The following is a 16,876-nucleotide window of genomic DNA, read 5'->3' as shown; positions in this document are numbered from 1 at the left end:
ATGAAGTATAACTATTTTGACATGGCGCGAGTCATATTTAACGCAGGGCAATTTTCCGCATAGTGTGGCATAATGTGACAACATAGCAGCCCTTACTTGGAGAGTTCTGCGTAGTCTCTTCAGACCAAAACACTTCCTATTTGACACAGGCTATACATTACAATTACATTTAAGTTCCGGGTTGGACCATGGTGTTGTTTTAGTCAGCTTATACGCAGTTTGCCGACGTTTCGAATATATTGCAATATTCTTTATCAGGGTCACTCGATCTGAGGTATCCAGTCTCCCCAGATGTGGGGCCGTTGACGTAGATATTACCATCATCATCATCATCTCCCCAGGTGGCTAAAAATCAACTATAGAAGTGGTAAGTGTGCCTGGCCTTGTACTGTCTCTCCTCTGTCTGGCTAACGTGCAAGCCCCGGAGGGCATCTTTAAAGCATCTGGAACATATCCCTTGCTCGACGGTGAGCGGGGCATTTTCGGCGCAGTTATGGAACTTGGTGCGGTTTGGTGCGGTTGGGGGGGGGGGGACGGTAATTCATGTATAACACGCACCTACTAATTGCTGATTTTGCAGCCCTCATCTAAATTCATATTGTTTGGATATTTCTTAATTTATATAGTCTCTCTGTTGTTTATTTTGAGATTCTGGAGCACAGCTTCTAATACCTTAGTTCTTTCAAATAAAATTCGTGTCTGCATCGCTTATTTAATTCTGGCAGACATTAGTCCCTTCGTTTCACCTACGTAGTGGATACCGCTACTACATTCTTTGTGGTAGACACCAGGTGCCTATAATTCTACTGTGTATTTGACAGGTTGCAGATAACGAACTAACTTCCTATGTGACTTGTAGGGGGTTTTGATCACATATATAACCCCAATCTTGTTTGCCGTCGTGTTGACAGTATTAGTAGAATAATAGTAATTTAACAGACCGTGGAAACTTCAAATCTACATAACAATTATGTGGGAGGATTTGCTTATTTTCTACTTTTTCAAAGACTGCGCGTAGATTTTCGATATTTCCCCGGGAACTGATGTACCTACAGCAAATCCATTCTTAGAATTTGAAGGATGTACGAAATCACCTATAAGATGTGCAAGCCGAAAACCGCTGTTCTCTGTGGACTTTAGCCGTATTTCCGACCTTCAAACTTCATAACATTCAAGTTTGATACTAAACTAACAAATAATGCTTAAAAGATTATACATATTTTTGGTAACTGGGAAAGAAAATCAGTCGAATACACACAGGATTCATCGTAACACAAAACAACTCAATAGAACTACGGATAAGAGAGAGAGAGGGGGTGAGGTGGGGGTGGGAGAGAGTAGACCAGTCCACCAAGGACATCCAAAGTCTACCGTTTCTAGCAATCACTATTTTTAAATATTCTACTTCTGTGATGCTTTTTGTGTGTCATGGGAAAACTGAAACTTACTTACGTACAGTGGAAAGATGAAAGCATTTACAGCTTGGTATAATGGGAATGGTATGGAATCAAGTAACTCACGTATGCAATTAGGAATGTTTGCAGACCAGACTCCATTTTTAGTACAAACTCTGCTGGCGTTTCCCAAAACAACATAACCTTGCAGACATCTGTATTTCACTTGGCTACCGTAAGAAAATTTTACTTGTACTATTGACATGTTCGGGTACCCAAATGGTACTGGAGGTGGAATATTGCATGGTATCTCTGAAATAAAGATCGGAAGAAATAAAGACATAAGTGTTCAGTTCTTTCGTAAGTTTCCTGAAATTCTCAGAACTTAGGACAGTAGTTCAGAAACAATATGGAAATATGTAATAGTTATATTTATATACTTTGGTAATTCATGTAACGATGTATTTGGAACATCTTGGTAAGCAGTCTCGTTTATTTATAGTGATTGACGCCGATCTGATGACCAAGGGGCTCTCATTGCTATATATATCTGTAAAGAAAAGTTTCTCCTTCCGCTCAGCATAAAGAACCTACAAGTTGTAGCTCTGTGTGTGGGGAAAACAGCCGGTTTTCTGTCCAGATGCTACATCCAAGTGGGGATATCCTCCCCCGCACTGACATGGTCAAATGGTCACGAGAGCTATTATCCGAATGTATAGAGGAGTTTAGAGAAAGAACTCCACTGTAAAACGTAGAAGAGCAAAGAGCAATATTTTTGTGATGTGAGAGGAGACCATATTCAAAATTCCATACTTATTCATATTTATTATCCCGGTGTGACCACTCTTTTGTCTACAATCTGCACCGTTCCCATTATTTCTTCGCGAAGACGCATGTAATCGTTCCATATGCAAACAGTTCATACACTGACGACATTTTCTTCACGATGAACGTCCACACATCTACACTCAAGTATATTACAGGGAGGATTGAATATGATAAACTTAGGGTTCGCTCTGTTTGTGTGTGCGGATCTGCAGAACTGTCTCAGTTCGGCATGTCAGTTCAAACTGAAGACAAAACTTTGCGTCCCCTTAGGTGCCATTCTGTCAATCTACGAAAAAAACTTTCCTTTAGCGTAGACTACTCCTCTATATAGTAATGTAGTACACTCTGTGGATCGGGCAGTCAAAGTCACGGGTTTTAAAACGACAGATGTGGTCAGATGTTTCAAGGGCGAAAAGGGAGACGTGGCATTTAAAAGGTTTCTGGCATCACATTTACTGTTTATGGGACAAGACTAATTAATGGCGCCAAATTAAAATGCCTGAGAGCTTATTATTTAGTACGTTCAGTATTGATTGGCACTCCCCTGTATAACTCCTGCAAAGTAGCAGTTTGAAATGTGCGACTCTACTGCCACCGGATAGTGTTGCTGAGCGGAACTCGAACTAGCCCTCAGATCCAGGGAAAAGTTCCTGAGCTGGCCTGGAATCGAATCCGAGGTCTCCGGGTAAGAGGCAGGCACGCTACCTCTGCACCGCGAGGCCATACCAAATTCTTCAAGGGATTATTTTCCTTTATGATAGCCCTTTTTAATAGGCAAACCAACTGTAGGAAATACTTTAAGAACTAGTGTTGTGAACTTGAACAAAAATAATTATAACTCATGTTTATTGCGTGAAAATTGTGGCATTATATTTTGAAATTTTTAATGTGATTTGTTGTTCCATGCATCCCTGTTGATGAAATCGAGGGGATAGATAATTTATGTTACGCATGCATTTTGCCTTGGGTGATGTTTAAATGTGAGCAGAGATTATTAGTCTTGAAACAAACAGTTTCTTTAGATATGAATCACGAAGTGAGCCTTACGACATGGAATATCAAGGTATACGTGCCCTAATCGGCGGCAGATTATGCTGGTCACTCTTGGCCGGAGAGTAGGTGTTCGCTATTAGAAAGGGAGGAATGAAAGCTTAAATAAATAGATAGAATGTGAGTCTCTGGTGGAGGGTTGGGATTAATAGAACACTATCTGCTCCAGGTCGCCTTGCAACCGAAAATAAATCGTTGGAGGGAGATATAGTTTGAACTATACAAACCACCCGCGCTCTAAAGAAAGCAAATTTACACCGGTGTTATGAATTATGTTTTCCTGAGGGTCGTTTAAGTTTCTAAGACGTCTATACGCCAAAACTCAATTACAATTACACAACTTCTTCAGATTGTACTAAACTGTATGTGGGGTTTGGGGTTGCCCGTGAAGTCCCAAGTCCGAAGGTTAAAACAGCATCTCTAACGTCTTTTCTGCCCATGGCTACGAAATCCGAGGTTTCTTGAGTTTATAAATATTGGAATATTGTGAGATTTGGAACGTTATGTGGTAGGGCGTGTGTTGTCCTGTTGTAAGTGGTAGAGAGCACTGTAAAATTGCTTGTTTACAACGCAGTAGATACGGTCTGTGTGGAGTCTCCAGTAAACTATGCCATTTCAGGTATATGCAGCGCAGTTCGAGTTTCAGCTGGTGTTTACGTTTCTTGTGCAATGGATATTTCCCAGCATGAACGAGCCAGAATTGTGATATTGATTCAGGTACAGGTAAACATGACACACAGATCTACTCACTCCTTCGCCCAGCAGAAGCGGGAGGTTTAAACACTTGATGTCAATTTGTTCATGTAGCATGGAAGCGGTACGTTTTCGGATATGGGTTTCTATTTAAAATGTCATCTATTCAGTCTCCTCTACAAGTTCCAGGAGTTTTTAATGGGGATTTACGAACACGCTGTGTGCGGTTATACACACTTCAGGAAAAAAATTTGCTTCATCCCTGTGTGCCATTTTCATTTAACGGTGTTGTTATCTTGGAAAGACGACCGTTTGGATGTTTGTAAACTTACAACTGCACGTACTCCAGCCCACAGGATGAACGCCACGCTCAGATGGGAGGCAGTATTTCAGTTGAAGTGTTAGCAATAGTGCGGAAGCATTCGAGGTGTACTCTAGGCAGCGTAATGAGCGTCTAGAATGACATGTGAACGTGTACGCATAATGGTGGATGGTCAACAAGGGCAGTTGATCGTCGTGTGGTCCGTAAGAAAAGTGATATAGTTTGAACATTGATGCGTCATAGAGAGACAGGAACTGTTGATGACTTGCCTCGCACACTTCGTCCAACGGCTACAACTGCAGTAATTGACCGTTAACTTTGAATTTCAGTTCGGATGAACGCTGAACGCAATTCCACCAAGCTGAGTAACGAACTTTGGGCAGACAGAGGTCGCCGCGTTTCAGTTCGAACTATGAGAAACAGGTTGCACAAGGGACAACATACTTCACTTTCGTCGCCCATGGCGAGGTCCAGCTCTCAAAAATAATCGTGGAGTGCGGCACGGATGGACCAAAAATTATGCTGAAATGTCTCTTCAGAACTGACATAAAGTCTTTTCACCGATGAGTATCTCATGATCTTGCTCCTGACGATCGGAGGCGACGTGTTTGGAAGCAATCTGGTCAGGCTTCACGTCTCAGGCACACTGTCAAGCACGTGCAGCAAGGTAGTGGTTCCCTAATGTTTTGGGGTGGCGTTATGTAGGGGCATCAGTACGTCACTCCTAGTCATGCAGGGCAATGTCACGGCTGTCCAATATAGGGACGACATCCTCCGACACAGAGTGACACCGTATCACCAGCATTCTGGAGGACTGTTTGTCTTAGTGAAATATAATTCATACATCCATCGTACGGCTCTCGTTAATGACTTCCTTCGTGATCGTGATATCACTCGATTTGAGTTGCCACCGTGCTTCCCAGACATCAAACCTATCGATATTGCTTGGGATGAATTAAGGAAGGCTGTTTATGGACGTCATGACCCACCAACTTCTCTTTGAGATCTGCGCCGAATCACCATTGAGGACTGGGACAAATGTAGACCAACATTGACTAATGGGCAGTATTCCAAGACGAATTCAAGCATGGATCAATCAAAGGGGACATATTATTCTGTACTAAAAGCACTGGTTTTTGAAGTAATCACTAAATCAAATGAGAAAGCAAAACTCTATTGTTGTAGAGGCTCTAATCTTTGTATTTGTTGGACAATAAATAACGCTGGCACGGTACCTCTGTATGTCTGTCTTTCGTTTTTTAAAGTGTCAGGAACTCTTTGGTCCGAGGTGCATAAAAACTTGTTTTGGTGTTGGTAATATTAATTTGTATTATGTTATTCAACAAATATTTCTTCCCCCAACATCCACAAATTTGCTATCAGATTCGGAAGTATGTTTGGGTTTACCGGTACATGCGAACAGTCTTCTTCCTTTGCAAAGTAAATATTTTAAAATCGAAAAAAAAATCTATCCGCCTCTGTGGTATGGTTGTTAGCGTGATCAGCTGTCACTCCCGGAGGCCCGGGTTCGATTCGCGGCTCTGTCACGAAATTTGAAAAGTAGTACGAGGGCTGGAACGGGGTCCACTCAGCGTCGGGAGGTCAACTGAGTAGAAGGGGGTTCGATTCACACCTCACCCATCCTGGAAGTGGTTTTCCGTGGTTTCCCACTTCTCCTCGAGGCAAATGCCGAGATTGTATCTAACATCAGGCCACGGCCGTTTCCTTCCCTCTTCTTTGTCTACCCTTCCAATCTTTCCATCCCCCCACAAAGCCCCTATTCAGCAAAGCAGGTGATGCTGTCTGGGGGAAGTACTAGTCCTCTTTCCAGTTGTATTCCCCGACCCAAATTCTTACGCTCCAGGACACTGCCCTTGAGGCGGTAGAGTTGGTATCTCTCTTGAATCCGAGAGAAAAACCAATCCTGGAGTGTAAACTGATTAAGAAATTAAAAAAAGAAAAGTAATCCGCTTAACGGATGTCAGTCTTCATGAATTATTATTGTGCATGACTTAACCTCTAACTATGATAGTCTTGCACGATAGTACACTGCCGTGCATAAAAAACGCAACACTTCTGTGGGTTGTTGCTATCTTTATCACTGTCATTTAACGCACTACTAATGTGACAGAAATGCGATTTTACAGCAAATTATTCACAAGGATACAGAAATAGCTAAAATCACCCTTGTGAGTATCAAAATTTAATATTGATTAATGACAGTTAATTCAAATTTCCTTTCACTCAAAAGTTACGGTTATTATTGCACTGCATTTCTGCATTAAAACATACACTTTCAGAAAGGTGTGTTGCCACCTCTGGTACGAATCACAGCTTCCAACCTTTGAGGCATACTCTTGATGACTGCCGCAATGTACTCTTGAGGAATGAGTTCCCATTCTTCTTGAAGGACTTCCCGTAGCTCCTGCATAGTCTCTGAGCAATGACTACGCACTTTTCTTCCCAAAACGTTCGATAGATGCTCAATCGGGTTGAGATTCGGACTGCGTGAAGGCCATTGTATCAGCTGGATCCCTACTTCCTCGAGCTACTGAAGGACACATCTTGCAACATGAGGGCGCGCATTGTACTGCATTAGCATGAAATCGTCACCAATGAAAGGTGCAAAAGGAACAACAAGTTCTTCATGGATTTCTTCAATGTAGCAACGGGCCGTAAGTGACCCGCCTTCCACGAAGATGAGTTCTGTTCGAGCAGCCACGGAGATGCCTCCCCACACCATTACAGAACCGCCATTGAAAGGCATCCGTGAAGAAAAGTTGCATTGGGAATACCTTTCTCCACGTCTCCTCCACATCCTTTTTCGTCCATCTGGGGAACTGAGGCTAAACCGAGATTCATCCGTGAAGAGAACTGTCCTCCACTGTTCATCAACCCAATACTGATGATCTCTCGCGAAACATAAGCGATTCTGTCGATGCTAACGCGTAAGATCTGGGCCATTAGCAGGACTTCTGGAGAAGACTGAGCATCACGTAACCTCCTCCTAGCTGTCCACTCACTGACATTCACACCTCGTACCTGGTCAAGCCTACTTCTGGCTTGAACCGCAGTACTATGCCGGTCACTCAGAATTTGAAGGCGCAAGAACTGGACAGATCCTGGCCTGCGAGTGTATGAACCCACTTCCCGAATGGTACGTGAAATGGTTGATGGAGCGCAGTGTAACAACGCAGCCACGTAACGCAAGCTGCGCCCATCCTCTACTAACGCTACCGCCCTAGTGGCATCTTCTGAGCTCAGCAGCAACCTCGCCCAGTAGCGCTCAGCTGTAAGTAGCGTAAGTGCTGTCTAATACTGAATAGAAGGTCAGAGAATTCCCTCCATCACACTTGGAGGTAACAATGAAGGTATGGAAGCAAAGATGTGCATTCTTGTGATAGGCGGTAACATTCACCTTTGAGGTGGTCTATTGTTCGCTATTATTGCCTATTTTTGAGTTCATTCCATTCAACAATCTTTGATAACATTTCCTAAGATCCAGTACATCGTAAGAAGTTCCATAGGAGGGTACGAGTAACGTTAAAATTAATTTTTTTAATCACAGGTTCTCAAATATCTTGAGGTGTTGCGTTTTTTATTGCTCAGCAGTTTATTTTTATTATTCCAGGTCAAAAAGGTTCGAAGAATTGAATTACCATTCAAAATTGGCGGGAACACCTTTCAATAATAAAGAAATTGAAGAGGACGGAACACCTTTCAATAATAAAGGAATTGAAGAGGACGCATTGCAGACGTGCGGCTACTCATTTAATCCTTTTTCAATATACTTGCAGGTCAAGCCAAGGCGATAACTTTCACAGGTTCAAACTGCAAGGTGGAACTCCAAGCCAGAATTTGAATGCTGGAAAAGTGTCTCAAAAGACCAGCACGCGACATACTGCAGCAACGAAGGCACGGCGCAACCAACAAACACTCCACTTCACAAACTCGTGACTCACGGATCAAATTTCTCCTCCGTTGTGTTCTTGATGGTTTATACGTTATTTGCGGTGTAAGCACTTTAAAATAAATGTAAAGTAATCAGTATTTAACAACACCGGTGACTAATCTGCGTGTTTCTCACTGGGACATCGGATGATACGTATCGAAAATATAAGTATCTCATTGTTTCAAAATTAGGTAGGTACATTTATAACTGATGATTGTGACTTTGGTACCACAATGGAATACCAAGTATTTAAGCTTTATTTTAATGTTTTGGTATAGTATAGAATTGTGACCAACATTCGCAAAATATTTTCATACCTCTTCGTCGACATATTTGTTGTGTCATTTATACGAGGGGCGTACTGTATATTTTTACACTTCATTTTTGTCCGTCCGTATATGGTTCAAGTTTCACTTTTGAAGGTGGTGACGTGTAACTAGTGTCTTGTTCCACCGTTTGGTAGCAGCACACACACAGGGTCCAACGAATGCACTCGCCATGGCCATTTCATAACAACACTGTCAGCGTAGGAGCAGACACCATGGAAAGCAACCGTCAGGGACAGCGCAATACGACTTGGTTCCTATAGAAAGAAGGCGTGACCACTGCAGAAATTCATCAGCGCTTGGTGGAAGTCTGTGTAGAACATGCACCGTCACGGAAAATAGTTTACAACTGGGTGGAAGGTTGAAAAACAGGGCGCACATCGGTGGACAAGGGAACCAGCTCTGGAAGGAATGTGACAGTATCAACACCAGCCAACATTGCCCGGGTCGAACAAGCCATCCAAGGAAACAAATGCATCACATTTACGGAAATGGAGGCAGCCACGGGAATTAGCCGAAACGCCAGGCAGCGGATTGTGTACGGCCCCTTGCAGTTGGGGAAGGTGTCATCGGCGTGGGTGCCTAGACTCTTGTCTGGAGACGAAGAGCAGAGGCGTGTGGACGCGTGCAGGGAACTTTTGCAACGCATGATCAAGATCCTGCCGACTTCATGGCTAGGCTTGTGACTGGTGATGAGACATGGCTCCATTACCATGAGCCACAAACGAAACAAATATCGATGCAATGGAAGCATAGGGACAGTCTACCGCCAAAAAAGTGATTATCACCCGTTCGGGAATATGAAGAAACCTCTGCATGGTCACCGTTTTGCGGATTTTGCAGAACTGGCCACAACTGTCAAAGTATGGGTACGCAGAACTCCGAAAAAAATGTTTCAGGAAGGTCTGGAGAGATTGACACATTGATGGCAAAAGTGCATACTGTTACAAGAAGGTTATATTGAGAAGGGGGACGTAACAACTGATGTGTAATGTATTTTATTTGGGTAGACAAAAATAAGGTGTAAAACAATATAGTACGCCCTTCCTATTATTGTAGCCCTATACATCGTTGTAAGAGTTGTGTTAAGAACCAGGGTGGTACTGATCATATTCCTCATTTTTCTTCAAAATACACAACTCATGTAACACTCCCATTCCGTAAGGACTATATTGGTCTGCTTGCTCTCTTTATGCCAGTATCATAAAATGAGCCAACTTTGCATGAGGAACCAGACTGCATGCAATCCTCATACCAAAAGGAGAGGATCATTCCACGAATTGCGTTCTGTTACAATGTGTATGCGTTATACGATCAATTTGATGGGTTGAGCGATATGCTATGGTGTAGTAGAAGGCTAAATGTATGTCGTAAACTATGAGCAAGAGATATGACACAGGAATTAAACCTATCAGACTGGGTCAGTGAATTGGATTACGCTGCTCGTCGTCATGATATACACAGAGGAACATGACGATAGTGGGGAGGAGGGAGTCAAGGGAAGATTCACATTCTAGTGAATTAACATACACTTAAATCAAGCTCTGTCTTCTCTGCTCTAGCCCTAAGGGGAGGCGGTATCGCCCTCCCCCAGGCTGAAAATGTATATTTGAAAACTGTATTTTGTAACCTTGAAGTGCATTTATTGTATATGAGTAACTGGACCGTCCAGAATAATTCTTAACGCATTCAAAAAATTAAAAGGACGAGCTGACACTTGAGGTTCAAATACATTCATATTAGTTCCTTTGGAAAAATAATATTGTTGACTATCATTAGGGAACGTTTTTGTTGTGTCCATTTGTATTGTGGCTGCTTTCATTTAAAAGCCTCTGTTAAGAATACTTGCTGATTCTACAACTAATCCATAAATGGTGTAATTTAGAACTCTAATGAATCATTCAACAGTGCCTTATGGAGTGGGTTTCCAAAAGCAGTGTTTGTAAGGTATCAGTTATTTTGCAATGGTGATTGAGATGTTTTAATTAATTGCAGTGAGGGGTGCGCTGGTATGATGAAAGTAATGTAGCAATTAGGGATAGAGCCAGGAGTGAACACCTTCCGTATATTTCAAGTAATTGATGACTTGAGGAAGAAAATGTCTGACCTGGATGCTTCTATTATCTCCAATGTATCAAGAACTGTGCAGACAAACCAGAAAAGTTTTACGGAAGATGATGATTATCCCGATCTTGATTTGTTTTTCTTGTTTTTCTCCTTTGTGTTTTTGTGGAAAAGACACCATTATTTAAGTAACTACTGGGCACATGAGCATGAAATTTCAAACACATTTACTACAGTATTGGTTGTTTCACACATTTCAGAGTTTTTAAGCTTATTAATTAAAATTGTTTTCAATTTACTATAAGGTCTTAAAGTAATAAAACATGGGCCTCAATTGAAAATTACACACATTCAGTATGTTTAATATTCAAAGTCTATAATTAACGTTGACACAAAAGCTCTCAAGTTGTGTGTGTACCAAATTCACAATGATATTACTGATAGTCTTCCCAAAATGTATACATAAATTTGATAAAATTAACATTGTGAAGATAGGGGGGTACCACCGCCCCTTAATTTGACATACTTAACGTGTGAATTTGTATATGACAGTGTTGTAATGTAAAGCTACAGTAGTAGTAAGCTCAACATATTATAGTACTGTAAGCCGTAGTGTCAGGCACTGGAAATACTTAAGCTGTGTGTGAATTTGTATATGACGATGCTGGATTTAGAATGTTAAACTAGTAGTATTTTTTGTAATAGTTTCTTTCCATGGAATTTCTTGTTGTACCTTTGTTGTTGTAGTAGTTTTTGTTGTTGTTGTTTTTGTTGGAGTTTTCTTCACACACTACTGTAAGTGATTATTCCCACCGGGATATTTCCCAACTGAGATGCATTTGTTAATATTAATAATGTAACCAAACAGATTTCAGTAGAAACACAAACAAAAGACATATCTACAATTAAGGAAGGAGATATAAGTCCATCATACCTTCACACTGTGGGGCATGTCCAGTCCAGTGGCCATCGCGCTCACACGTTCGGTTGGGCTCAGCCAGCAGACGGTATCCAGTAATACATGAATAGATTGCAGTTGAGTCAGACGTAATCATTACCTGCCCTGCCACTGGTTCTTCAGGATCTCCGCACATTGTTTCATCTGAGTAAGGAGAAAAGTACATTCAGTTAGAAATTCCGAAATCTCATTTACTATGAGGTGTCACAGACATAGTACTTTTACATTCATAAAACCAGAAGACCAATGTGATAGACACACACACACATCCCCCTCTTGGGCCCTACAATGTACGCACTGTCGTGCATTGATTGATCCTACCCACTCACTGTAGTCGCACAGATTTCGTGACCCGAAATTCTTGCGCCACACTAACATATTCAACAGTGTTCCGTTCCAATGCGTGGGTAGGAACATCTAGTGTCTTGTGATGAGATTTTTCTGACACGTCAGTTTTCTCTTGCAGGCTTAGTCAGCTAAAATATTCACCTCAGATTACTTCCAAGGAGAATCGTTGTTTGTTGTGTGTAGAAACACTGGAAAAAGCACATCTGCTGAGAATCCTTAAGGAAACAGATTCAGCTAAGTCAAATACTGTATATTGATACTAAATCTAGTGCTAGAAATAATTCCAAGTAATTGTTGCGTGATTAAACCAAGAATGGATCGCACCGAGAGAGACAACAACATTATTTACTGTAATAAAAATTTGTGGCAAACGAAAATCATTTAACGTCTAATAAGCACGATTTTAGATAATAGAGGATGGGATGTATGCTTTTCCTACAATATATAATACAGTTTAACAATAAGGACACCGAGACCAATAGCTGCAGTCGCTTAAGTGCGGCCGGTATTGAGTATTCGGGAGGTAGTGGGTTCGAACCCCACAGTCGGCAGGCCTGAAGATGGTTTCCCGCAGTTAATATCTTAATTAAGGCCATGGCCGCTTCTTTCCCACTCCTAGACCTTTCCTATCCCATCATTGCTACAAGACCTATCTGCGTCGGCGCGACGTAAAACAACTTGTAAACAACTCTTACAAGATAATCCCAAACAATAAGGACCAAGCTCGATAGCTGTAGTCGTTTAAGTACGGCCAGTATCCAGTAATCGGGAGATAGAGGGTTCGAGCCCCACTGTCGGCAGCCCTGAAGATGATTTTCCGTGGTTTCCCATTTCCACACCAGACAAATGCCGGGGCTGTACCTTAATTAAGGCCACGGCCGCTTCCTTCCAAGTCGTAGGCCTTTCCTATCCCATCGTCGCCGTAAGACATATCTGTGTCGGTGCGACGTGAAGCAAATAGCAGACAATAAGGACAAAAACTTTTCTTGATAAATTGTAGAACAGGTATAAAACACTACTTAAATCCAATTATAATTTACAACGCGGTAATAGGCGCGAATAATAACTGTAATCAAGGTTGTTATAAATTGCATTTTTTTAAAACAATTCGTGTTACAATCAATTAGTACTCTATGAACAGTTTGTGGTGATCCAAAGCTTGGGGAAGGGAGTTCTGTATTAGGTTCTGTTCTGTTCTAAACAACTTCTCTAAGCCGTTGAAGACATCAATCCATTTCCACTTTCCGTCAAGATAAAGTAAGGGCCCGTACCAAAGCGTGCGTTAGTTTTCTAATACCGGTAAGATAACGAGATAACTACCTTATACTATTTTCGAAGCCCGGCGTTACAATCATTTGTACTGCGCATTCAGAGGTGCAATTATTTTCAGTATAAGATAAATACTTTTTGAAAGAATAATATATATTCAGTTCACCAGTCGTGAACTGCCCTGCTGATCATCAGACAGATGGCCAGTACTGCACACACTACGTGCCCTTGACGTAGCGTTCCAGTAAAACTGACATAACGTAATCAATTACAATCTGTCAAAATGTATGTAAAGACACAAAGTAAGTCGATAACTACAGTGGTGTATTTACAATTTTATTTCAGGGACGGCTATGCAATTTTTTCCAAGTACTTCCTAACGCATTTAAATTAATCCATATTGTTTCAAAATAACACGTTTTAAAGTACTACAGACATGGGCTGCATTATCTTTTTATTAATGTAACAGTTCAGGTTGTGAAAATAACACCAGAAAGTTAAAGAACGGGTCCGCCTCTGTGGTGTAGTGGTTGGTGTGACTAGCTGCCACCCCTGGAGGCCCGGGTTCGATTCCCTGCTCTGTCACGAAATTTGAAAAGTGGTTAGAGGGCTGGAACGGGGTCCAATAAGTCTCAGAAGGTCAACTGAGTAGAGAAAGGTTCAATTCCCACCTCAGCCATCTTCGAAGTGGTTCTCCCTGGTTTCCCACTTTTCCTCCAGGTAAATGCCGGGATGGTACCTAACTTAAGGCCACGGCCGCTTCCACCCTCTTCGTTGTATATCCCTTCCAATCTTCCCATCCCCCACACAAGGATCCTGTTTAGCATAGCAGATGAGACCACCTGGACTAGGTACTGGTCCTCATCTCTAGTTGTATCCTCCGTACCCAAAGTCCATCACTCCAGGACACTGCCCTTGAGGTGGTAGAGGTGAGATTCCTCGCGGAATCCGAGGGAAAACCAGCTGTGGATCCTAAACGGATTTTAAGAAATAAATAAATTAAAGAACGAAGTCAAGACATCGGTTACTTTGCTTTGCTTTGCTATCATGAATATCCCATTCAAAAGTGCCTCACTCATTAATTTCCTCAGATACGTCTTTTGCCTCTTCAGGGTGGACTTCGATACTGCTAGTGTTGCCAGAAGTTAGAGTAACCATAGCACGTTAGGGTGGATTTGACGATCTTGGATGGAGAAAGCTTTCTTTTCGCATTATGTGGCAATACAGTAGCTCCGGCCGACTGAGCCGGTGGAGGTAGAGTTTCAACTCGACCTTCGTCGTTATTAAATCATATTATCAGTTGATCTGGTGCAGAGAATACATGCGACTTTTCAGGTCCATCAATAACATCTATATATGTGCATCAGCAGCTGTTATAGCCAATTCTTTTTTGTGCTTAGGTACGTATGTACACAAACGGTCTAACGTTGCCCCTCCTTTTCCACTCATTTTATTATACAATATTTGGGGGGGGGGTTACACGAATTGAACCCAGAATGCCCCCTCTCAGTACGCCACTGGATAGTTTAGTTTACGCTACCTAATTTAAAATAGTAGTGGTGTCGTGGCAAATTAGTGTAGGGACATTTCTTGAGATAGGTGTGTTACTGTCCCGTATCAAAATTTCAGTGATGATATTACGTAATTGTTCTGAATTTGAAAACAAAAGTGACAATGAGCGTATTATTGACCTCAATTGAGCAAAACCACACGAATTACAATTGCACCACTCGCTACCAATCTGCAGTTTCACTTATACAGCCGAATTCTTTAACAAGAACGGTTGCTTGAATCAAATATAATCACTGTGCAAACTTCCCCGATTTCGACTTCATATTTTTCAATTCTTAGGTATTTTAGAAATGTAGTTATTCCTGGTTTCCGGATGACAGTCAACTTTTTTGCACTCACGAAGCTTCATTGCTGGTAGTAGAGCGTTGTCATTTTGCTCTCATTCTCCCTGCTATACCACAGCTTGTGGCAACCAGTTTACTATTTCTAAACCCAAACCCCATGGCACTACAGCCCTTGAAGGGCCTTGGCCTACCAAGCAACCGCTGCTCAGCCAGAAGGCCTGCAGATTACAAGGTGTCGTGTGGTCAGCACGACGAATCCTCTCGGCCGTTATTCTTGGCTTTCTAGACCGGGGACGCTATCTCACCGTCAGTTATCTCCTCAATTCTAATCACGTAGGCTAAGTGGACCTCGAACCAGCCCTCGAGTCCAGGTAAAAGTCTCTGACCTGGCCGGGAATCGAACCCGGGGCGTCCGGGTAAGAGGCAGGTACGCTACCCCTACACCGCGGAGCCGGCAGTTTACTATTTTTAGGTCCGATAAATGGCAAAATAGTCAACATTCCCATGATTTAGTATTGAGCAGAGTTTCCGAATTCAAGGAATTGAAAACTAATTTTAATAAAGGAAATGAGAGTTAATTTGAAAAATAGCTACTACGTGAAGTTTGATGATGGGAACTTCCATAAGCACAAGGAATATTTTTAAAAAGCTAAATGATTTACATTAGCAGCAACAGATATGGTAATAATTATAAAGTAGAAAGATTGATACTTCGGTACCCAACTGGTATAAGTATCGATCTCATTTGGTAACGAGGCTTCTTAAGGGTGGGGCGGGGATATGCCTACTGAGATTTCAAACCAAAAATGGGAATAATTTCAAACAGTTAGGCTGCGGTTACGGAACATTTAGCGGGTACCAGCGCGAGCTAACGCTAGCTAGCGCTACAAGTTACAAACATTGCTCAGTGTTGAAGCATTTGAAATTCTCACTCCATCACGCGCGAACTGGCGCTATTTAGCGCCAATAAAGCAAGTGAAATTGTCCGCTGTCGGTTTTCTCGCGCTGGTTGAAGCTTGTTAGTAGAGTGGTAGTGATGGACTGCGAAAATTAATAAACGAAGTCAATTTGATTTTATTCCATTCCACTCATATTTTGACATTTTAAAAGAATTATGTATAACACAAAAGAAAATATAGAAATTAAAATATTATTGTATTCCAAAGTAATTTAATTACATCAGTTCCCTTACTACATGCTTCTCTTCTGCTAAAATGGAATGTTTTCCTGTTCCTTGTAATAAGGTGCTTTATATTACCTAAAGAATAGTAAAATGCAACTGGCCTCATCCGTTAATATTCCTGAAATTTTTGACAGTTGTCTTTAGCATTCTATGTAAATGATGGAATTCACCGAGTTCAGGTCGATGTTCATAAATTGGGTGCGCTGAATACCTTCGTCTATGTAAATATCTAGATTTCAAAAAGTGATTCTCATATAAAAGTAACTCTTCGCTTGTAAAGAACTCGCTCAGACTATCATCCAGTCAACTATCGAGATTAGCGCGAAAGCGTCTACTAGCATGTTAAATCGCTCGTAGAAGCGAGATGTTCCGTAACCACAGCCTTATATTTTGATACCAGTAGACACTCCAGGCTACCGGGCGAGTTGGCCGTGCGGTTAGGGGCGCGCAGCTGTGAGCTCGCATTCGGGAGATACTGGGTTCCAATTCCATTGTCGGCAGCCCTGAAGATGGTTTTCCGTGGTTTCCCATTTTCACACCAGGCAAATGCTGGGGCTGTAACTTAATTAAGACCACGGCCGCTTCCTTCCCATTACCAGGCCTTTCCTGTCCCATCGTCGCCATAAGACATAT

General features: G+C 41.9%; 1 protein-coding gene across 1 annotated transcript in view; it reads right to left on the bottom strand.

The window, feature by feature from the left end:
* Window positions 1-16,876, bottom strand: part of LOC136863838 (uncharacterized) — a 610,195-nt gene that overhangs the window by 25,669 nt on the left and 567,650 nt on the right. Inside the window, exons 4-5 of the mRNA XM_068226111.1 lie at window positions 11,564-11,731; window positions 1,521-1,706 (exon numbers count right to left, since the gene is read on the bottom strand). Coding sequence (XP_068082212.1) covers window positions 1,521-1,706; window positions 11,564-11,731 — 354 coding nt within the window. The remainder of the gene's footprint in view (window positions 1-1,520; window positions 1,707-11,563; window positions 11,732-16,876) is intronic.

Source organism: Anabrus simplex, chromosome 2, assembly GCF_040414725.1.
Source record: "Anabrus simplex isolate iqAnaSimp1 chromosome 2, ASM4041472v1, whole genome shotgun sequence".
NCBI lineage: Eukaryota > Metazoa > Arthropoda > Insecta > Orthoptera > Tettigoniidae > Anabrus > Anabrus simplex.
The sequence above is the reverse complement of the archived record's forward strand: the minus strand, read 5'-3'. Positions and strand labels throughout refer to the sequence as shown.